The sequence below is a fragment of the Myxine glutinosa genome, chromosome 5 (assembly GCF_964187855.1).
Source record: "Myxine glutinosa chromosome 5, kmMyxGlut1.1, whole genome shotgun sequence".
In the NCBI taxonomy this organism is placed as follows: Eukaryota; Metazoa; Chordata; class Myxini; order Myxiniformes; family Myxinidae; genus Myxine; species Myxine glutinosa.
Genome location: NC_136265.1, coordinates 153,661,641 through 153,685,431, shown reverse-complemented (window position 1 = coordinate 153,685,431; position 23,791 = coordinate 153,661,641). Strand labels below are relative to the sequence as shown.

At 40.4% G+C, this 23,791-nt stretch overlaps 2 protein-coding genes across 14 annotated transcripts in view; one reads left to right on the top strand and one right to left on the bottom strand.

The window, feature by feature from the left end:
- Positions 1-16,296, top strand: part of LOC137416859 (phosphofurin acidic cluster sorting protein 2) — a 984,123-nt gene extending 967,827 nt beyond the window's left edge. For 10 of the 12 annotated variants that reach the window (XM_078778889.1, XM_068102518.2, XM_078778887.1 and 7 more), the window contains 7 exons: positions 8,733-8,765; positions 8,875-8,917; positions 9,017-9,059; positions 10,709-10,847; positions 11,580-11,803; positions 11,999-12,112; positions 14,655-16,296. In XM_078778889.1, coding sequence (XP_078635015.1) covers positions 8,733-8,765; positions 8,875-8,917; positions 9,017-9,059; positions 10,709-10,847; positions 11,580-11,803; positions 11,999-12,112; positions 14,655-14,773 — 715 coding nt within the window. In that variant the 3' untranslated portion in view covers positions 14,774-16,296. The remainder of the gene's footprint in view (positions 1-8,732; positions 8,766-8,874; positions 8,918-9,016; positions 9,060-10,708; positions 10,848-11,579; positions 11,804-11,998; positions 12,113-14,654) is intronic. The other 2 variants (XM_078778888.1, XM_068102519.2) reach the window with 1 other exon arrangement.
- A 1,524-nt stretch (positions 16,297-17,820) lies between these two features.
- The window catches only part of ERCC2 (ERCC excision repair 2, TFIIH core complex helicase subunit), a 76,541-nt gene continuing 70,570 nt past the window's right edge, over positions 17,821-23,791 (bottom strand). For both annotated transcript variants that reach the window (XM_068102524.2, XM_078778892.1), the window contains 5 exons: positions 22,653-22,725; positions 20,522-20,592; positions 20,165-20,308; positions 19,711-19,854; positions 17,821-18,223 (listed from right to left, as the gene is read on the bottom strand). In XM_068102524.2, the coding sequence (XP_067958625.1) occupies positions 18,131-18,223; positions 19,711-19,854; positions 20,165-20,308; positions 20,522-20,592; positions 22,653-22,725 (525 nt within the window). In that variant the 3' untranslated portion in view covers positions 17,821-18,130. The remainder of the gene's footprint in view (positions 18,224-19,710; positions 19,855-20,164; positions 20,309-20,521; positions 20,593-22,652; positions 22,726-23,791) is intronic.

The following is a 23,791-nucleotide window of genomic DNA, read 5'->3' as shown; positions in this document are numbered from 1 at the left end:
TATAATCCACTAATTAGAAGGGGGTGTCCGCATACTTTTGGTCATGTGTATTTCTTAACAGCACAGAAAAAAAAAATTGGGCATAACCGTCAGGACAGCATCCTTTTGCCCTTACACCACCCATATTCATTTTATAGTTTGATTGGAAAAATTACGATTTCCCCAAAGGGTTGGATTAATTTGAAGCAACTTTTACATAATTTTTCTCTGAGGAGCATTTTTGTGTGTTTCGGGGTGAGACAGACAGACAGCATCAGCATAATATACAGTATATGGGCCATTTGTACACAACATAACAAAGTATGTGGAAACCCCTTATAATTAGTGGATTTGGCTGTTTCAGCCACACCTATTGCTTACAGGTATATATAATCAAGCATAGTCATGCAAATGCAATCTACATGGACAAACATTGGCAGTAGAATGGGCTGTACTGAAGAGCTCAATGACTTTCAACGTGGCACCGTCATAGGATGCCCACTTTACAACAAGGCAGTTCGTCAAATTTCTGCGCTGTTAGAGACTGTAAGTGCTGTTATTGTGAAGTGGAAACGTCTTGGAGCAACAAGAGCTCAGCCGTGAAGTGGTAGGCCAAACAAGCTCACAGAACGGGACTGCCGAATGCTGAAGCGTGAAGTGCGTGAAAATAGCCTGTACTCGGTTGCAACACTCACTACCGAGTTCCAAACTGCCTCTGGAAGCAACGTCAGCACAACAACTATTCGTCGTGAGCTTCATGAAAAGGGTTTCTATGGCCGAGCATCCGCATACAAGCCTAAGATCACCATGCGCAATGCCAAGAGTCGGCTGGAGTGGTGTAAAGCTCGCCGCCATTGGACTCTGGAGCAGTGAAAACGCGTTCTCTGGAGTGATGAATCACACTTCACCATCTGGCAGTCCGACGGACTCATCTGGGTTTCGCGGATGCCAGGAGAACGCTACCTGCCCGAATGCATAGTGCCAACTCTAAAGTTTGGTGTAGGAGGAATAATGGTCTGGGACTGTTTTTCATGGTTCGGGCTTGGCCCCTTAGTTCCAGTGAAGGGAAATCTTAATGGTACAGCATACAATGACATTTTAGACGATTGTGTGCTTCCAACTTTGTGGAAACAGTTTGGGGAAGGCCCTTTCCTGCTTCAACATGACAATGCCCCCATGCACAAAGCGAAGTCCATACAGAAATTGTTTGTCGAGAAGAACTTGACTGGCCTGCTCAGAGCCCTGAATTCACCCCCATTGAACACCTTTGGGATGAATTGGAACGCCGACTCCGAGCCAGGCCTAATCGCCCAACATCAGTGCCCGACCTCACTAATGCTCTTGCGGCTGAATGGAAGCAAATCCCCACAGTAATGTTCCAACATCTAGTGGAAAGCCTTCCCAGAAGAGTGGCGCCTGTTATAGCAGCAAAGGGGGGGCGGGGGGGGACCAACTCCATATTAATGCCCATGATTTTGGAAGATGTTCGATGTTTGGGTGTCCACATACTTTTGGTCATGTCGTGTGTGTGTGTGTGTGTGTATATATATATATATATATATATATATATATATATATATATATATATATATATATATATATATATATATATATATATATATATATATATATATATATATATATATATATATATATATATATATATATATATATATACATACATATATATATATATATATACATATATATATATATACAGTCACGTGAAAAAGTAGGTACACCCCATGTAAAGTTTTGACTTTTTCAACATACAGCTATTTGACCTTCATTTCAACAATATTGATAGATAAAGGTGATATAATATACACAAAGAATTAAGTTAAGCACCCCTACACAACGAATTAAGGTAAGCACCCCCTAATATATATTCTTTGTGTATATGTATACATTGGCATATATTCTAAGGTATGTGAGATCAAATAATGATTGGTATGACATTAGCAATTATCCATTGATGAAATTGAGTGATCAAAGTGAAAAAAGTGATTGGTTGAGTCAGTGATCCGATCACGTGGGTCCTACACACGTTATTGACGCAAAGATCGCTAGAGGTCTTCTCAGAACAATGACTGTACGTTAGAAAACATAAACGTCATCCACACTGTCCGTGATGGACCTATAGCTCCATACTTAAATTGAGGTGAAAATATGCCTAAAATTCCCAAAATATTTCACCTTAAATTATTCAGAATAAAATATTGAAAACGGCATGATTGTTATGTTTTTATGTGACCATAATATCACTTCTCCAGAAAATATAGCAATATCATGGGTATATTACACTGTTTTGACGACAACAAACTTGTAATGTGCGAGGTTGTAAAAAAACGGGGGGGGGGGGGGGTGCTTAACTTAATTCTTTGTGTATATAACAAATATCATGAAACATTTATAGTCTAGTCAAATTTCTGGGAAACGTGAATTCATGAGGCATTTTTGAGTAAAAGCAAGCAAACCACTTTTTCTGGGGTAGTTTTTCGTGCTGAATACGAATCTGTTGTTTGCCAAGCCCAAAAATGCGTAATTAGGTCACTAATCAAGGTCAAAGGTCAATGAGTGCAAAATTCAAAATTTTTGAAAAAATGTTTTATTTTACATCACCTATCTGTACATTTCAATTATTTTACAGTATTTTGTCTGGTAAGGTTACTACAGCTTTTCACAATTATGAAAGTAAAGGGAATTGTGAAGGGAAAAAATCAGATTTTTGTGAATATATCCGTAATGAAGCAACTTTTCGTTTTTTGACATACTGTTTTAATTCACTTGAATTGTTGCCTTAAATACCATCAGTGAAGTGGTTTACCTGAGTCCTATATAATAGCAAGATTGTTTTCTACACTAAATGTCAATATTTGACTAATTAGCCACTTAATTAAGGCTAACGGTCACAAGGCGCAAAGTGCACTTACATGGCACAAGGCGCAAAATGCACTTCATGGCAAACATGTTTGGAGTGCAGGCAGTTGATCATTATCACATGTATTCTTAATTAATCCTGAATCAATTGCAGTCTGTCAGACTGATTGGCTGGAAGGAGGAGCCATCCAGGGGAATGCCAATTAGCTTAACTGTGTAAGCTCTGACCCCCCCCCCCCCCCTACTTTGGCCTGTTTCGACATGGTGTTTCACTGGCATTGCACTTGCAGGCCTCAGTGCAGAACTGTTTCCCCCACTTCCGACAAGAGCAACAATCAGAACTGCAACCTTTCTTGCAACCACACTGAGTAAGTTCTCGGCATCCCTTTGGAATTGACGGTAAAGTTGTAAGAACCGGTGACAACTTGTCATCAACGAGTTTCCATCCACAATCAGTCGGCGGTGGCAGATCTGTCATTGGATTACTGGCCTCTCTCCAAATGAAACTTTGGTAGTTTGCACGCTCTATGTGGAACTTTGCTGCATCACTAGATGGAGGTAGGGTCTCCGTTGCATGGCATTTGTTGAACAGTTTAATGCGGGCTTGATTACAGTTCTCAGATGGTTCCTTGTAGATATGGCAAATGAACTTTTCAGCATCTTCTGTGACCTTCTTTGATGGTGTCGGAAACTGCTGTTGTTGGATCTTTTCAACTGCTGTTGGTATATCCAACGTTGACGTATTGGATGGTTTGATGTCTCCAAGACCGCTTTCAGCAGATGGCCCCCTCTGCCAGGCAGCTAACTGAGTAGCGTGAAATGTATTTTTGCCATCTAGGGTAGAGTCATTGATGTCAATATTGTCGCCAGAAAAATGCACAAATCGTCCTGAAACCAGGTTGCTGGTAACAACTGCCCCAGTTTCTTGATCAAGCGCTTTCAGAGTGTTTTCAGCCATGGCAGTGTCATACCTAAGAACCCGGTTATAGCTGATTATGTGCCCAGCATTATGGAATAGCTCAACTAATTTCTTTGATCGAGTTGACTGGTGCAGCGTCATACCCATTCCAACGTGTTTAGGCGGTGCCTTCTTGTCTCCACATACACCATAGACCATGTCTTGTCCAATGCTAAGGACCCTTGTCTTCTTCACCCAACCAGTTTCAGACATCTCACTTTCGTCAAACTCAGCATCGACACTACTTTGGCCTCCAAGCAAGATATTCACAAACATGAGTACAGATGGTGGTACACTTGCCAACTCTGCTTTTTCGCTTACATCGCAACCTTCGAATGCAGGATGTGACATGATATCACTGCGGAGTTGCAGAGCAACGTGCACTAAAGACAGAAAATGATCATCCTGTTGTCTAAATATGGGAATATAGTCTGCACTGTTCTGACCGCACACCATTTCTGAAAGAGGTATGTGACTGAAATGTCGTGGAAGAAGCAAAGTTTGTTTCTCTGAAGGCGCCAAATTTCTTAGCACAAGAAATTCATAAATGTCCCCAATGCAATTCGACAAAGTTTCTTTAAAAGTCCCCAGTCTACTAAGATACGATGTAGGAATTGTGCCGTCGCACTCACTGGCTAACTCTTTGTACCTCTCGAACACTGCAGATAGTTCAAATACGTGCCCTTTCTCAGCAGAGTGACGCAGCTCTTGACACAACCATGATATCGCCATGTCTGCTGATTTGCTTTCAGTTTCCGCCCTTTTGACATCCCTAAAGAATTTACTAAGACAGTTAACATGGTAACATGCCTCAGCTGAGATTAAATCATTCTCATTTGCAGTACGGACTAAGATGTTATGTACAAATTTAGCTTTTTCCGTAATTTCATTACTCATTTTGAAGGTTGTGACACGACTTGTCTTCTGCTTCTTGTCAAAGTTCTGGCAGAACATACACAATGTCCAGTTCATCTTAGTAGTACTACTGCGTAAAAACGGACATGCTTCAGCCGAAACACTCTTTCTTTCAGGATCTTTTTCGTTTTTCGATTGTTCCTTGGCTAGCTTAGCATTTATTTTCCCCTTGTGTGTGTATGCAGAGTAACATAGCTTATGCCATTTAAGTTTGGGGAGACTTTCTGTAGGCTCTGCAAAGAGAGTCGAAAGCCTGTCCACGGCTGATCGAAATTCATAGTGTCTAAGTTTGCATCGGAGCTCGGTCGCCTCTCTGATGGCAGCAATACCCTGGTTTGTCTGGTTGAAAATCGTATCTTTGACCTGGCTAGTTCCCTGACAAATGATACAAAGTTCAAACGACACATCCTCACGCTGTCGCTTGAGGCTGGCAATAGGTTCCATGGTTGGCCTGAGGGGAGAAACAGAAACCAAACTAAGCACCAGGCACGCATGTTCTGACCATGAAAACTACAACGTTGTATGATATACTGCAACAGCCCTTAAATGATCGAATAAGCGCAGGCAGTGTTGGCCCGGGTTTTAATCTTATTCTCAAAGACACAAAGTAAAGCTTCTTCAAGACAAAACATCTAACCGATATCACTAATTCATTAGTGGTAGATGCATTAGGCACTCATCGTCAATGCCCATGCCCTGCCTGTCTTTTTACTACTGTTAGGTAAATGTACATGTATGTAGGCCTGCCTATGATGTGAGATGTCAAGCATACATTACACATTTGTATGTACATGTATCTCACCAAAGAAGAATGCATTCCTTTACTTTCATTTGATTTTATATTTCATTTTTTAACAATCTTAAAAAGACCCTTACCTGTACTCCTGAAATGTTTAATGCCTGATGCCTAGGGTACGAACTAGATGGCTTATGCTAGGCTATTAGATTCATTCTTCATCATTAAGGGTCTATTGAAGAACACCCTGCTCTGTCTGAATGGAAATGATTTGACAAACATGGCAAATGCATTGGGGTCAGAAAGATGAAGCCACTTTCACTGTTGAGTGAAAGGGATGGTTTCAAGTGCAAGTAACTGTTACGTCATTGCAAGACTTTCGCACTCATTGACCTTTGACCTATGTTGTTTACCGGTGACATTTAGATTCTGTCTTTATAAAATCTATCTCTAGACCATCAATAGGAGCATAAAAACTCTGCCCCATTGTGCATTTAGAGGTTAAACTGCAAGCAAATTACGCAAAAACTAATTGTCGCCCCTTACAGAGATAAAGGCAAATGAGCATAGATGTGTCCTCACGTTTTCCTTTAAAAATAAGATTTTGAAAAGCTTTAGCAACCTTACTAGACAAAATATTGTAAAATAATTGAAATGTACAGATAGGGGATGTAAAATAAAGCATTTTTTCAAAAAAATTGAATTTTGTACTCATTGACCTTTGACCTTGATTAGTGACCTAATTACGCATTTTTGGGCTTGGCAAACAACAGATTCATATTCAGCATGAAAAACTACCCCAGAAAAAGTGGTTTGTTTGCTTTTACTCAAAAATGCCTCAATCATTCTATAAAGGCACATTTTCAGATTTTTTGACTAGGCTATTACATTTTGTAGTCCATTGTATAATTTAAATAAACATAAATGCAAATTTCGCATGTGGAAATAGTCAGTACACCCTTGGCTCTAATAGGTGGTATTGCCCCCTTTGGCAGAAACAACCTCAAGTAGGCGTTTCTTATAACTGTCTACCAGTCTCTGACATCGACTGGGAGAAAGTTTTGCCCACTCCTCCATTCAGAATTCTTTCAGCTGTGCGATGTTTGAGGGGTTTCTTGCATGCACAGCTCGTTTCAAATCCCCCCACAACATCTCGATGGGATTTAGATCCGGGTTTTGACTTGGCCATTCCAGAACCCTCCATTTCTTTCTTTTCAGCCATTCCTTGGTGGATTTACTGGTATGTTTAGGGTCATTGTCACGTTGCAAGGTCGACCTTCAGTTGAGCTTCAACTCTCCGACAGATGGCCTCACATTATCCTCAAGTACCCTCTGGTACAATGAAGAATTCATAGTGGATTCTATGATGGTGAGCTGATGGTGCCCAGGCCCTGATGCAGCAAAACTGCCCCAAACCATAATATTTTCACCACCATGCTTTACAGTTGGTATCAGGTTCTTGTGGTCAAATGCTGTCTTTGGTTTTCGCCAAACATGTCTTCTGGTACTGTGGCCATATAGCTCTACCTTTGACTCATCTGTCCAGAGCACATTGTTCCAGAAGTGCTGGTCTTTGCCTCGGTGTTCATTGGCAAACTTTAGTCTTGCCCCGATGTTCTTTCTGGACAGCAAAGGTTTCCTCCTGGCACACCTCCCATGTAGATCAAACTTGTGCAGCTTCTTTCTAATGGTGGACTCGTGCACTTTGACATCAACAGTGGCAAGAGCTACCTGTAGGTCCCGTGATGACATTCTGGGGTTCTCAGAGACTTCTTTCAGCATCTTGCGGTCTGCTCTCGGGCTGAACTTGCTGGGGCGGCCTGGCCTGAACAAGTTGGCAGTTGTTTGGAATCTTCTCCACTTGTAGATGATCTTCCGGACAGTCGAATGATTGATTTCAAATTGTTTGGAGATCTATTTAAATCCCTTCCCAGACTCGTAGGCATCTATAACCTTCTTTCTGAAGGCCTGGGAGAACTCTTTTGATCTAGGCATGGTGACGCCGCACACTTCAACAACAAAGAGCAAACCAAGCTAAATGTCTGAGGTTTAAATAAGACAGGTTCCTCCAAGATCCTCTCTAACGATGTTCTAATCATTTGCACCTGAGCTGGTGCACCTGATTCTAATTTTAGGTATTTCAAGTAGTGATAAATGTGGGGGTGTACTTACTTTTTCCACATGTGAAATTTGCATTTATGTTTATTTAAATTATACAATGGACTACAAAATGTAAATGTTTCATGATATTTGTTATATTATATCACCTTTATCTATCAATATTGTTGAAATGAAGATCAAATAGCTGTATGTTGAAATATGTTGAAAAAGTCAAAACTTTACATGGGGTGTACTTACTTTTTCACGTGACTGTATATATATATATATATATATTTGTTAGAAACTCAATCACAGAAGGTTTGGCAGGGATAGCCCCAAAATTGAGGAAGTCTTTCAGGGATGGACAGACGACACTCCTGCTTAATAATATCGATTGTTAGGAATTAATAGGTGGAGGTAGAGGGAACTAAAATAAACTTGTTTGGAATCTATTATCGGGTAAATTCAAAATTGAAGGAGAAATAATCGATTCAATGTTGATAATTCAATATCGTTATATTATACTGGTGTTATATAGAACATATTAAGATGAGTATTCGTTTTAGTGTTTGCGATCCGAACCACATTTACAATATTCGAACCTAGGCTTTTGCTGATGAGAGTGGATTCTAAAAATTGATAATGTAAAGATATTAAACTTCAAGAAGACAGATTTTGAAGAGATAATCCAGTAACTTAGCAAAATTGATTGGGATCTCGTAGTGTCAGAACAGGGGGAAAAGACAGATACATAAAGGTCACGTTTCCAAGAAAATGATAGAGCAATGCCTTAAAAGATAATGTTGTGACCCATTGTAATTATCATTTATTTAAAAGGAATCATATTTATTGGGCTTGTGGATAGGCCTGAATTTTTTACTTCTCTACCAGCAATCTTCATTCATAAAACTGTTAAGGTGAATAGATTAATTTGTGTGGATTGGTCATCTTTAAATTGGAATATACTCATCATGAATTTATATTGTCAGAACTGAGAAATTATTTCTTCTTCAATTAATCAATCATACTGAAGGAACTGCCCGCTACAATACATTATTTTTACGTTTAAAACAAAATTACTTTATTGGTGGTGATGCTGATGATGCTGATGGTGGTGGTGATGCTGGTGATGCTGATGGTGCTGTTGTTTCTTTACTATCAAAGACCTCTTTCTGGACGCATGGGCAGTGAAAGCAGGTAATCCCGGCACATGGACATGCAACATAATGACGTCACAGACATAAACCTTTATCATTAATTGTTATGGGCTTCCGGATTACCAACTGACAAACCTTTGTGTTCTCAGCCCCGACATGGACTCGTGCCAAAAGTTTGTTCCCTTCATCAGTGTGAGTAACCTTGTGGCCTTGGTCGTTTTCAAATCATGAGGATTTCTGAATCTCAGACCTATAAAAGTTGCTTTAACACGGCCCTGCGTGTGTTCCCAGGGTGTCACTGTGGGTGTTTTTGAAGAATCGGTTACTACTGCAGGTACATCCATTTTGTGTTATAAGATATCAAATGCATGCTCAGCTTCAAAATAACTTTGGCGTTTTCCTAAGGCCAGTTTATTGTTAGCCCGTCCCTACTGTATCAGGAGATGGGGTTTTGCAATCATTTCTGTGTGTCTGTCCAGGCTGTAACTTTTTTTTACTATTGAAAAGTAAAATTTACTATTTTTACTATTTTACTATTTTTTACTATTTTACTATTTTTTACTATTACAATTTTTACTATTGTAACTTTTTTTTTACTATTTGAGCTTATGTCATCAAATTTTCAACAAAGGTTTCTAGGAGAATGTGGAGAAGACAAATTAATAAATTTGTTAAAAGGTCAAACGGTCAGCATAAAATCGTCAATTTTCATCCGATTCACATGAAATTTTAATAATTTTCAAATTGGGTCAATTAATTGGTTCACCAATTAAAATCTAGAAACCGATTGTTTTTTTGCGTTGTTTTTCGACCAAAATGTCAAAGGTCAAGGTTGCATAAAATCGTCCATTTTCATCCGATTGACTTGAAATTTGAGCAGACCTTCCAGATTGGGTCACTGAATTGGTTCACCAATCAAAAGCTAAAAGTTCATTGCTTTGTTTTTAGACCAAAAGGTCAAAGGTCAAGGTTGCATAAAATCGTCCATTTTCATCCGATTGACTTGAAATTTGAGCAGACCTTCCAGATTGGGTCACTGAATTGGTTCACCAATCAAAAGCTAAAAGTTCATTGCTTTGTTTTTAGACCAAAAGGTCAAAGGTCAAGGTTGCATAAAATCGTCCATTTTCATCTGATTGACTTGAAATTTGAGCAGACCTTCCAGATTGGGTCACTGAATTGGTTCACCAATCAAAAGCTAAAAGTTCATTGCTTTGTTTTCAGATCAAATGATCAAAGGTCAAGGTTGCATAAAATCGTCAATTTTCATCCGATTCACATGAAATTTTAATAATTTTCAAATTGGGTCAATTAATTGGTTCACCAATTAAAATCTAGAAACCGATTGTTTTTTTGCGTTGTTTTTCGACCAAAATGTCAAAGGTCAAGGTTGCATAAAATCGTCCATTTTCATCCGATTGACTTGAAATTTGAGCAGACCTTCCAGATTGGGTCACTGAATTGGTTCACCAATCAAAAGCTAAAAGTTCATTGCTTTGTTTTTAGACCAAAGGGTCAAAGGTCAAGGTTGCATAAAATCGTCAATTTTCATCCGTTTCACATGAGATTTTAAGAATTTGCAAGGTTGTGTCAATGAATTTGTTCACCAATTAAAAGCTAGAAACCGATTTATTTATTTATTAAAAGATTAAAAGGTCAAGGTTGCATAAAATCGTCCATTTTCATCCGATTGACTTCAAATTTGAGCAGACTTTTCATATTTGGTAATTGAAGCATATTTATTGAGGTCTGGAGGTCAAGTTCACCTAAAATCGTCAATTTCTTAGATGTTTTTATCATGTGTCGCATGCAAAAGAAGAAGTCTGAGTACAAAGTGGACATGGACAGGCTTTGTATTTTCAGATGTTTTCTAGTTTTTGGATTTGTAAGAGTATAACAGCGGAGAACTGGAAGGCATCTCGTTTGCTTAATAACCATGGTCGGTTCTCATGGTGTGCAGTACGTGGTGTATGATGTTTCCAGGTGCTGTGGACTCTGACGACTGTTTCTTGGCAAGTCCTGCATATGTTGGCTCTCCGTATTTCTTTGCATCACCTACATTTGCGAGGGATGCGGTTTTGGTACCACCTTCGTCACCACCCGTCGGTTCACCCCCTCCTGGGTATGTCGGCCCACTGTGTTAGTAACGTCACATTATTGTCTGCCGTTTATATGGAGCAGACGATTAGCACACACAACAGCAAAGTAGGTTTTCCTTGCACCTGTTAGCTTTCTATTTTCAGCTGGTACAAATATTGCAGAAGTCGGTTTTTCATTTTGAGAAAACGAGTTCCTTTTTTTCATAGTGCATGGAAACTATAGGTTAAAGGATGTATGCCTCAATTTTGATTGTCTCCGATTGGTAGCCAATTGGACAAGGCCAATATTGGCCTGCAGACTGACGATATACTCCATACATTTGACCTGCAGATGTTTTGGCAATTCTCCACTAATTTGCTTTGGCCTTGTATTCTGATATAAATACCGTTCTGATGACTGAAATACCGTTCTGATATAAATATACCTTTCGGATACCGATCTACAAATATACCGTTCTGATTCATTCTGATCAATTATTTCTCACACTGGTCAATTATTTCTGACAGTCCGGTCTTTTTTGCTCTGTCGGTACTGTGACCAAACTGTGCGCATCTCAATGTCACGTTACCATGGACACGTGTATGAATAATGAATCAATCCTTTCTAATTTAATATCTTGTGATTAGTGTCTGCCATGGGAAGTGAAATGATATATCTATAAAAACATGATTAAGTGGTCACCATTGTATGAGAAAATATCATATCCATTTGCCACAATGCAAAACTGCATTACGTGCCCCAACTGTCCCAGCAGTATCGAACCCGTGGGGCTGCAAGTGGATTACTGGACAGTGTCGCCATTGGATCGACGCCGAGATAGTGAACGCAAGGATGGAGGATCAGGCTCGACCTCAAAGACCACTCTGAGGTCTACCTTCCGCTGTCTGAAAGTTAGCCGGTTACCGCAGGTGCCTGAGGGTTCACCTGGCATACCAAGGATGCACATGGCCGTGGTGACGCAGGAAAAAAACAAGAAGGGTAAGGCGTGTCATCCGGATGCTTCGCTTTATCGCCCACTTACTAATTCCTCATCCTCTTCACCTCACTTCCTCATGCCATGATGTCTAGTCCTTGTCCTTCATATTTGGCATGCATTTTCTTACGAAATAGGTTATTCAATATGGCCTCCTCTCCCTGTTTAGCTATTTTTTTTGTGTTGCTGTATTCACCTAGGAATCTTTCTTCCGAAAAAGCCCAAAGAGAAGGAAATTGAGGCCAAGAGCCAAGTGGTGGAGGGCATTAGTCGTCTCATCTGCGCAGCAAAAAACCAGCACACCATGCTCAAAGGTGTGGCCTGAACCTTGAGTAATGGCGTACCGTGTTGCCTTTGTCACACACTAGCTGCAAATCCATTTTGAATTTACATTTACAATCTATACGAGCTAGATTACCAGGGCCTTTCCCTGTTATTCTTGAAAGTTGGCAGACAAGGTCCAAAGAATGCCGACGTCATTGGCCAGTACCAGTCATGATAAACTAGTGTCCAAGCAAATTATGACTAACAATAGTAATGGTATTTTATTTGTGGACTTTGTACATATTAATTGCATTTTAGGAAGAGGTGGTGGAAAAATTGCATTTTAAGAAAGGTGGAGGAGGTTGAAAATGGAAAGAAAGTTTGGAGGGTAGGAAATCAAGTGGAGAGGATGGTTGGGAGGAGGAGGAGCAGGGAATGCCTTTTTTGTTTAAAACTGTTAAATAAACTGAAGGTTTACAAGTGTGCTAACAGTGGGGCGGCTTAGCCCAAATATTCAAAAGAATTGTGCATTTTGTGATACAAGCACCAAATTTGGCACAAATGTACATTAATATGTTGCGAACATTTTCAGATATTGGGCCACTTGAAATTCCGTAATTTTTTTTTTCAAATTTTTTCAAATTTCGTAATTTCAAATTTTTCGGGTGACACCGTCACAATTTCGGTCTTCGAGGCCGGCCGATAGGCAAAGTGTGACCGGAAGGGACGAGGTTCTCCTGACCACGTGGCCCTCGATCTGGGAAGCGAGAGGCGTTCCATTAGTGGACGCGCCCCTCACGCCCGACTTTTGGGCGGCCCCGGCAGGCCGTTTGTTTTGACGTTCCGTGACAGGCCCCGCACCCCCACCTCCGGGCCGACCGGAAGCTTGTGCTGAGTACATCATACCTGAACAACTCAGTGAGGCAGAACACAGCAGTGCACACCAGGGTGACCCCTTCAGTGCATAAACCAATTAACCTGTCCACTGCAGGGCATATAGAAATGAAGTTATTTTCTGCATATAATAATAATATAAGTTCAGTTCTATATAACAATTTCTGTTATCACCACTACAACTACCACTACTACAAGCTTTGTCTGGAATTTTGTGGACTAACAGACAAACAGACATACAGACAAGCTGGGATCAAAACATTACCTCCTTCCACCATTGAGTGTAGAGGTAAACATCATGGAAATTATATCATGCCCTAGATTTAATTCATGCTTACCCGTGTATTTGCTTCACTGGTTCACAAGGTCTTTTGCATACATGTAATTCAGACTCTCGTCTTCATTGCTGACCACACAATGTTCGCAACATATTAATGTACATTTGTGCCAAGTTTGGTGCTTGTATCACAAAATGCACAATTCTTTTGAATATTTGGGCTAAGCCGCCCCACTATATCGGCCGGCCTCGAAGACCGAAATTGTGACGGTGTCACCCGAAAAATTTGAAATTACGAAATTTGAAAAAAATTGAAAAAAAAAATTACGGAATTTCAAGTGGCCCATTATCTGAAAATGTTCGCAACATATTAATGTACATTTGTGCCAAATTTGGTGCTTGTATCACAAAATGCACAACAGGTTTGCTATGCTGCTACACTATAATGGCCAGAGGTACGCTGACATTTCGTGCGCCAGCCCATCGGAGCAAATCTTTCCGCAAATGGCCCCGCGCTAACCATAATTGTGGACAACACAATCGTTCATTATTTTGTGGTTGGCGCCTGAAATGTGGACTTTTTATTTTCCTTCCCATGGCGGTTTACAGCATCATGTTTGTCAACTCTCAGTTTATATACCCACTCGATGGAACTAGCCTTCAAAAGGTCTTGCATTCCAGCTGTATATACGTATCCTGTACACAGCCTTCGATTTAGACACAAGTGCCTACCTGAAGTCCAGAATGTGCTGTTTCTGAAACCTCGTTTGTGCTGTGACCAAACTGTGCCGACCAATGACTATTACCTCTGCCACCGAAGGTGGATATTTTCAAAAATATTTCAAAAATATTTCAAAATGTTGTGGACAGATACGGACGAAATTTGGCGGAGAGGCAGCGTATGTGACAAGGACGAAATTATTCGATTTTGGTGAAGATCCGGATTCGGATCCGGCTAGTAAAAAATTTTAAGTGATTCTTCACCATTGGGAGATAGGGCCAAAAACGATATATAGCAGGATATCTCAAGAAATTATGGACGGATTTGGACGACACTTGGTGGATCTTTGGGTGCGTGATTGGGCAAAAAGCGACATATAACATGATATTTAAAAAAAGTTATGGACGAGTTATGAATAAACTTGGTGGATGAGCTGGTTAGGTGACAAGAACAAGCTGATTAGATTTTGGTTCAGGTCCGAATCCAGATCCGGCCTATCAGTGGAATACAAAACAAACTGTTCAGCCTGGCGGAGGTGTGCGCTCTACCGAATGACGTCCTAGTTAGTTTTTTTTTGTTTTTGTCTTTTGATATGAGACGTTGCACATTGTGCTCAAAGTATCGGCCTAACACTTTGTGGGAACCGGGAAACAAATTGCCTGGTGTGTCCTCATTTGCTCTCCGTATGTTTGTCATGCAGTGGTGGTGGACGGTGTCGAATGGAAAGACGTCAAGTTTTTCCAACTTGCTGCCCAGTGGTCCACACATGTCAAACACTTTCCAATTGGAGTATATCGAGCAGACCGTGCGGGTTCTTAGCCTCGTGGTGTTTGGTTTGTTATTGGAAGGTACCTCCCCTGACTTTCAGCCACTTTGTCCACACCAACGCTGGCATTGGAGTGAATTGCATTTTGGAAAACTTTGTTCAATTCCATTATCACAACTCCCTCCATATGGCCATTTACAGCAGATGATAAAGGACATGTACTACCCTCATGCTGGGGGCCTTCTGCCAATACAAGATCTAGCCCCAATGGACTCCTTACTGCAAATGACTAACACACTCCATGATATTTTAAAAAACTAGTTCACTTTAGGTTGAACCATTGATTTGTAACCTTTTTTTTTGCACTGGATCTGCTGAACTCTGGATGCTCAATTTCAAATGGAGCTGGACTCCATTTGCACTCTCATCAGCATGCTTGGTTATTAGAGTTACATTTGTAAAATAATTTAAGGTCCGTTTTTATTTTGCATTTCTAACATGATTCTGTGAACAGATAGTTTGACAACTTATTGTACATTTGAATTTGCGTTCCAACCCTCTCTACTCCCGCCGGTGGAACTGTCTTCCATACTCTTCAATCTGATTCTTCTCTCCCAGTCTTCATGACAGCTGTTCTCCCACCCCTCCAACAATTGTGCTTGTGGATCCATCTTGTCCACCCCTTGTCTTCTCTCCTAAATCCTCATCGTTACCTGCATCCCTTGTTTGTCCGTGTCCGTCTACCTTCTCCCTCCGCCATGCTATTTGCATTGCCCCTTTCTCCTGCTGCTCCCTTTGTTATGTCCTGATCTGTTCTGTGTCCTAGATCCTCCACGAGCCTAGACAGTGTATAAAATATAAAAAACCCTGGCCCTTGCCAATCCCTTTGTGGTCATAACCTCGTACATTGTGGTGTTGAGATCTCAATGACTATAATCCTTCTCAAACCCTGTATCCGTTATCCACCAACGTAATCGTGCACACACAGTAACCAGTATTCGGCTTCGGAGGTTCGACGTTGCATTGAGTGTGTAATAAACTGCGTGTGTGTGCGTGCGCGTGTGCGTGCGTGCGCGTGTTAAAATAAAGGAGACTGGTTTCGATGTATTACTAGTTAATCAGTAAAGTGACAAGATTGAACACGAAGTGACTGCAGTAGTTGCCCTTTTACATTATTTTGCATTGTTCATCATGAGTATTATTGGTGCTTGAAATGACTCGCCCTCATTCACCTGAGTGATCAATTTTATCCTTTTATTTTTTTGGTACGAGTCCTTTCTTCAGAGATACAAATGATCTGAGTAACCTCGTTTATCATTCATGTTTAACAATCATGATGGTACCTGTTGCATGTTTCTGCTTGTCCTGCACTCCATTTGCCACCTGTGTCCAATCTAATCCTGGAGTTTTATGCATCCTGAACCTTGCTCCTTGCTTTATAACCTCCGAACTGACACCTCTTCTAATATCAGTGTTTTAATCTGAGATGTAGTCGATTGATTCTGGCATCGTTCAGGTATTTTCTGTATATAGGCTACAGAAGCCGAAATAAATAAAAAGTTTAAAATCTCCGTTACATCATGTACCTTGGACTATTCCATTGTTCTTATAACGGTCCACTGCCGCTCTTACTTTCTCTTTTTTTTTGGAGTGTACATGTAGTCCCCTACCACACCTGTTACCAGCTACACCCATACTACCTGTAACTAATTTGTGCTTCTAACCATGTTAATGCTAATTTCACATACACATGCACACAGCACACTGGTATTCGCACTGCTTCGTCAAACCTACCTAGGTCCACATCTCCCTTTTATAGTAGAGCTATATTGCTAAGCAGCGTGTGCACGCCACTGCACTATGTAGTCATAGATACAAATGTTAAGGCCAACTGGTAAACTTGGATTTGGAAGCATATGTGGAGGATTTCTCTGGAGTGGGTTTGCATTAATAGGCCAAAAAATTATTTGCATTTATGACCTTAAGCGATTTCCTTATTAACTCAACTGGACGGTTCATCACATACTGAACCCTCGGGCGTCCGTCATCTGTCGTCGTCATCTGTCGTCGTCGTCTGTCATCCGTTAGCTTTTCGACGTTAACACTCCAGCGTCCACAAATATCAACCGATTCTGATCAAACTTGACATGCAGCATCCTTACCCCAAGGACCAGGTTGGTATGACATTTCAGCCCGATCCGTTGAAAAATGGCAGACTTGGGCAACCATTTTGTTTTTGGTCATGAAAACGACGTTAACACTCTAGCGTCCACAAATATTAACAGATTTTGATCAAACTTAGAATGTTTAACCCTTACCACACAAGGTAGGTTGCTATTGCATTCCAACCCGATCCGTCACAAAATGGGCGCCATAGGCCGCCATATTGTTTTCAGCTCCAAAACGACGTTAAGACTTTAACGTCCACAAACATTTATGGATTTTGATCAAACTTGGTGTGTGAGACTCTTACCACACAAGGTAGGTTGCTATCTTAAGTCAAACCTAGTACAGACAACTGACCTACTTTAAAGTTGTCCAGTCAGTTCAGTTGAGTTCTGCTTCCCTGGAAGCTCTAGTTAATTTATACGCTACCATTGCAACTGCTATTGCCACTAGTAGAAACTAGAATGACACTTGGTAGAGCACATACCCCTGGCAGACTGAACAGTTTACGTTTTGTATCCCACTTATAGGTCAGATCTGGATCCGAATCTTAACCAAAATCTGATCGGCCTGTTCTTGTCACCTAACCAACTGATTCAGAGTTTCGTTCGAATCCGTCCACAACTTTGAGAAATCGTGCTATATTTCGTTTTTGGCCCTATCTCTGTGGTGAAGAATCACTAAAAATTATAGTATCTGGATCTTGGATCTTCACCACAATCTAATCAATTGGTCCTTGTCACACACCCAACCAGTCCGCCAAATTTCATCCAAATCCGTCCATAACTGATATCCTGCTCAGACAGTTAGACGTAGTGTTGAAAACATAACCTCCGTCCACCGACAGTGGCCCACCTTGAGAAACAAATTGTATTATTTTTTATTTTTTCCTAAATCCTTTGGCTCAAGTTTGATTGTACTGACAATTCAGACGTTTTCTTTTCTACCAAAGTTTATTAAAGACATTTACATGATCAACAAGGTAATATTTTAGCAAAGTGTAAATCCACTAATGCCATGTTGAAACTTCAAAAGCTTAATTGCACCTTTTGGCACGAAATAGAACATCTCAAATCGGGAGAGTTGAAGGTTTGAGTAATCCGTGACCTAAAATGCTTGTCTTTAGATTCGCATTTCCAAAGTTCAACCTGTACGCAAAGTAAATAATCACTCTGGATGTTGTAAAAAGTTTGAGCCGAAGTAGATGCGAGTGAGGTCAGGTGGGCAGTAGAGGAGTGCCAGTTTCAGGACTGGTGTGCAATTTGCTCAATGCGACGAAGCATATCCTCTGACTGCAACTGCTCCAGGGTAAGTAAGGAAAGCCCCAACTGGTCATCCTAGACATTAATTGGACAACAATAAGAGGTAAAAATGAAATGATGACGATTAGTCATTTGTCTAAATCAAACACCATTGTATACTTTTGAACAACGACGAGGGTACTCAGTTCCCAATCTAATGGAATGCGGCCTTCTTTCACCACCAGATTACAGATCTCTGTCATTCTCTTCACACCCCAACTTCCTGCTGCCTTCAACATGTCTTGAACAAGAACAAGTATACTGTTGAACAAGAACTGATAATCATGTGTGTGTGTATGTAGATGAAATATATATATATATATATATATATATATTTATGAAAAAATTACTAAATCTTAGCTTATTCCACACAGAAATCCTAAAATAGCCCAGACAATATTATTGGCACCTTTTAGAAGTTGTTAGAAATAATTAGATTTCAAGCAGGTGATTGATTCTCCTTTACTTTGGAATTGAACTCACCTGTGGTGAGTTGCAGGTGCCTGCAGTATAAAAATCACTCATTCAACCAGTTTGAATGGAGAAAAGGAGTGATTCTGTTGTTTTGTGACACTGTGTGTACCGCAATGAGCATGGAGAAAAGAATGAAAACCAGAGAATTGTCTGAGGAGGTCAGGCACAAGATTTTAGCCAAGCATGGATAATCTCAAGTCTACAAGTCCGTCTCCAGAGACCTTGATGTTGCTGTGTCCACCGTGCACAATGTTATCAGGAAATTTAAGGCCCATGGCACTGTAGCCAAACTCTCTGGACATGGCGGCAAGAGAAAACTTGATCGTATATTGCAGGGAAGGATTGTTCGAATGGTGGAGAAGGCACCTCGGTCAACTGCCAAACAGATTCAAGCTGACCTTCAGACAAGTTGAAACTGTTGTACGGTGGACACAGGAACATGAAGGTTTCTGGAGATGGACTTGTAGCCTTGAGATTGTCCATGTTTGGCTACCATCTTGTCTGATCTCCAAAGACAATTCTCTGGTTTTCTTGTTTTTTTTTTCTCCATGCTCATTGCGGTACACACTGACACAAAACAGCAGAATCACTCCTTTTCTCTATTCAAACCGAGTGATTTTTTTTATATTGCAGGCACCTGCAACTCACCACAGGTGAGTTCAATTCCAAAGTAAAGGAGAATCACCTGCTCGAAATCTAATTATTTCTAACAACTTCTAAAAGGTGCCAATAATATTGTCCGGGCCATTTTAGGATTTCTGTGTGGAATAAGCTAACATTTAGTAATTTTTTCAGATTTTTTTGTTTTGTTCTACTGCAAACCAAAGAAATACATTTGTGGATACCAAATGTTTTTTTAATTTCAACAATTTTCTGGAAGAAATGGTGCATTATTTCTAAAAAGTGCAAGGGTGCCAATATTTTTGGCCACCACAGTATGTTCCATGTGTGATTTTATATTTTTTTTTTTGGGGGGGGGGGGGGGTGGTGCGGGGGGGGTAATCTACTACCAAGCCTGTGCTACCTGACCTTACACCTCACCCACTCACCCTGCTGAATGGCTGCGCCATGAGTTTCAAGAAGTGCTTAGAGATGTGCACAGCTTCGTCAATGGTAAGATTCAAACTCCCATCTGTGATGTGTTCCTGGATCCACCGGGGAAGTTTTCCACGCTTGTCAGCTCGGGAGTAGCGCTACGGATGGGTCCAGGAAGAGGGATAGGTAGTTTAAAACAGTGTAGCACAAACAAACAAAAGGCACACCGTCACTGGTTAACCTCAACTCTGACAAGGCAACAAAGAAACATACAAACTACATGTAAATAATTTAAAAAAAATAAAAGCCAAACAAACATTCACTTAAAGCTAAAACAAGGATGTTCATCTTTCCACATCAACTCCAAATTTTGTAAGAAAGGGGTTAAAAAAAAAGTCAGAACTGAGAGCATCTAACTATAACAGTTGATAATAATGGATGCTCAACAATGTTGAAGTGATTTTCTACCTTGTCTGCAAACACCATCACACCATAGTCGGTTTTGCCACGGATCGCACGACCAACACATTGAGCGGCATGTCGCATGGCATCAAATGTCAGGAAGTCATTTTCACGGATCTGGAACTGATCTCTTAGGTACTCTAATCGGGCCTGGAAAACAGATCAACGTAAGCAAGACCTTGTAACGACCATCGTTTATGGAGACGTAACTGTTTCGTAAGCCTGCTAATGCAATACATGAAGCCTAGGACATTGGAGAAGTTAAATAGAGGTTAAAGGACGACTGGAATTCATAAGGAGTGACAACAATGTGCATGAAGGATTGCAGCATGGAGAACAACGAGCACACATCTGTGTACTGGCCTTGAGGATGCGGCTTTGGGTGTACACGTATGGCATGCCAAACATGATGACAGCCCGCCCATAATGATGCACTGTTGGGTGAAAGGGAAAGTAATTATATCCATTACTTCTCCTGTCACAAGAACCATTTAAATATATATAGTACAGTAGGATAGCTTCTTAGGAATGTTGCTGTCGAAGAAAGGCATTGCACAATGTGGAATGGAAAAGCATCTAGTTTATCAAATTATTTGGTGTGAAATTTCTTATTGTTGATATCGAGTTGTAATTGTAAAAAAGAATCTGTAGTGGAAGTTTGTTTTTCCTTTTTTAATTCGAGTTATTTTGGATATACAGTGCATTCAGAAAGTATTCAGACCCCTTCACTTTTTTCACATTTTGTTAGGTTTCAGCCTTATGCTGAAATCGTTTAAATTCATTTTTCCCTCATCAATCTACACTCAATACCCCATAATGACAAAGAGAAAACGGGATTTTAGAAAGTTTTGCAAATTTATTAAAAATAAAAAACTGAAATATCACATTGACATAAGTATTCAGACCCTTTGCTATGACACTTGAAATTTAGCTCATGTGCCTCCCATTTCTATTGATCATCTTTGAGATGTTTCTACACCTTGATTGGAGTCCACCTGTGGTAAATTCAATTGAATGGACATGATTTGCAAAGGCACACACCTGTCTATATAAAGTCGCACAGCTGACAATGCATATCAGAGCAAAAACCAAGCCATGAGGTCGAAGGAACTGCCTGCAGAGCTCAGAGACAGGATTGTGTCGAGGCACAGATCTGGGGGAGCCTACAAAAAAAATCTCTGCTGCATTGAAGGTTCTCAAGAGCACAATGGCCTCCATAATTCTTAAATGGAAGAAGTTAGGAACAACCAGGACTCTTCCTAGAGCTGGCCGCCCGGCCAAACTGAGCAATCGGGGGAGAAGGGCCTTGGTAATAGAGGTGAACAAGAACCCGATGATCACTCTGGCTGAGCTCCAGAGATCCTGTGTGGAGATGGGAGAAACTTCCAGAAGGACAACCATCACTGCAACACTCCACCGATCTGGGCTTTGTGGCAGAGTGGCCAGACGGAAGCCTTTCCCCAGTGAAAGACACATGAAAGCCCACAGAATCTTGTTTCTCACAGTCTGAGAGTCCTTTAGGTGCTTTTTTGCAAACACCAAGCGGGAAAGTGACCATCGGGTCCCTCAACCATTTATTGGACATGCATTTACTGATCTTGTTCAAACTTGGTACACAGAAAATGAATGATGGGTTACATATACACGTAATTTTCTTTCGAGATCAGATCCAAGATTGCCAACTGGCGGCCATTTTGTTAAACGTTTCCCCAACCATTTCTCGACATACATGGACCAATTTGGTTCAAATTTGGCACAAAGACAATACATGAGAGCATACACATGCAGAAGATTTTTTTTGTAATCCGACCAAAGCTGGCCGACTGGCGGCCTTTAAGACCGTACAGCAAAATTACTAAAACCACGGGGGCTATGACATTTCATGTCTTTTTCTTCTTGTCGATTCAAACTTTTCTTTTCAAATCAACAATTCTCCTCTTTACATGTTTCTCTACCTCCTCCAACCAAAAAGCCATTTGTGTGTTTGGTACTTTGTGTTTATCAATTTGTTCTCTCATCGATTCCATCAGTCCAATCATCGTAAGTTCTGTCGCTTCATTCCAGTTAATCCTTTTATTTTCTCGATAATTCGGTCATTTTGTAAGTAATACACGTAATTTCCTATCTTTCACTATTTTGAGATCACCTGTGATAATGTGTTTATGATGCGACGATCAAGAGTAGTTGCAGAATAGATACACATGGTACTTCAATGAAGGAGGCAGCCATTTTGCCCTTCATGCATGTGTTATATCAACAATATAGTCCAGACATGATGGTGTACAGTAATAATGAATATCGCCACCTTGTTTAGGAATTAACATGGCCTTGCATCATGCAGTTGACCAATTTTGAGACAAAAAAGAAGCAATTTACCAAATTGCAAGATTTGGGCACATCTGTTTACATCAAAATAATTCAATAAAAACAAAGTGAATAAATGTACTACTCGTAAGTAGAACGTTATGTAAATGTAAAATATTTGTACACCTACCAAAGTCAATCCCTTCGGATACCTTCCCTCTGGCGACGGACAACAAGATGGCACCACGCCCATTCTCACAGGCCTGCGTGGAAATGGAAGCAGCTGAGCCTGTTATTGCACTGGTCAACACATTACTTGAGAAATCATGTTTAGTTTTTGTTTAGTTTGAATTATGTACGTCAGTTACTGTTACTGTATGTTTAGTTATGTATGTTTAGTTTGAATTATGTACGTCAGTTAATGTAAACTTCTGGTTCCTGGTCTGACGTGTTGGACGTTGGTTTTTTAGCTGCATCCTTGAAACTAATTAAAGCGGAGTTTCCTATCGTGTATTTATCATTTCATCCTTGTGTTGTTTATTGTGTTTCTATCCCATTCCCATGTATTAACCTTATTGGGGAGTATTACTAAATTCATGTCCTTGTGAGTGTCTGAGAGGTCAATGATGTAGACCAATTCCTCAGCGAATAAGCGTGCCTCATTCTGTCTCTGATCGATGGTGCAGGACGTCTTCCACATAAACCTGCTCGCTCTTTCTTATGCATCGATTACTCATTACCTCCACCACCGAAGGTGGACGGAGGTTTTGTTTTCACCCTTGTTTGTCTGTTTGAGGAAGATATCTCAAAAAATTATGGATCGATTAGGACGAAACTTGGTGGAGGTTGGGTGTGTGACAAGGATGGACCTTTTTGATTTTGGTGATGATCTGGATCTGGATCCAGATATGAGACTTTCCAAGTGATTATCCTGCCAGTTTATGTAGAACTTAACTGTGATTATTAAGTTACATAACGTGCTGAAGTCATTGTAGAGCGGAGGAACCCAGCCTTTGGGTAAACTACTCGTTCATTAAAGCCATAAACGGCTCTCCATCTCACCCCCAGTTAATTAGGGTTCCCCTGCATTTAAATGCAGAGGAATACCCATTGTTTTTCCTAGGGTTTATTACAATTGTTCCACCTAATTTTTTCACCTCCGAAAACTTAAAAAATCAATGTCCTCAGCAACTGTTGGTCCGATTGACACGAAATTTTCACCAAGTGATTGGTTAGACATGTATAATTTTTTTACTGCTAATTATGACGTCAAAGGTGACAGGTATGGGCGCCATCTTGGAAAATACATTCAACTTTGGCTCTGTATCT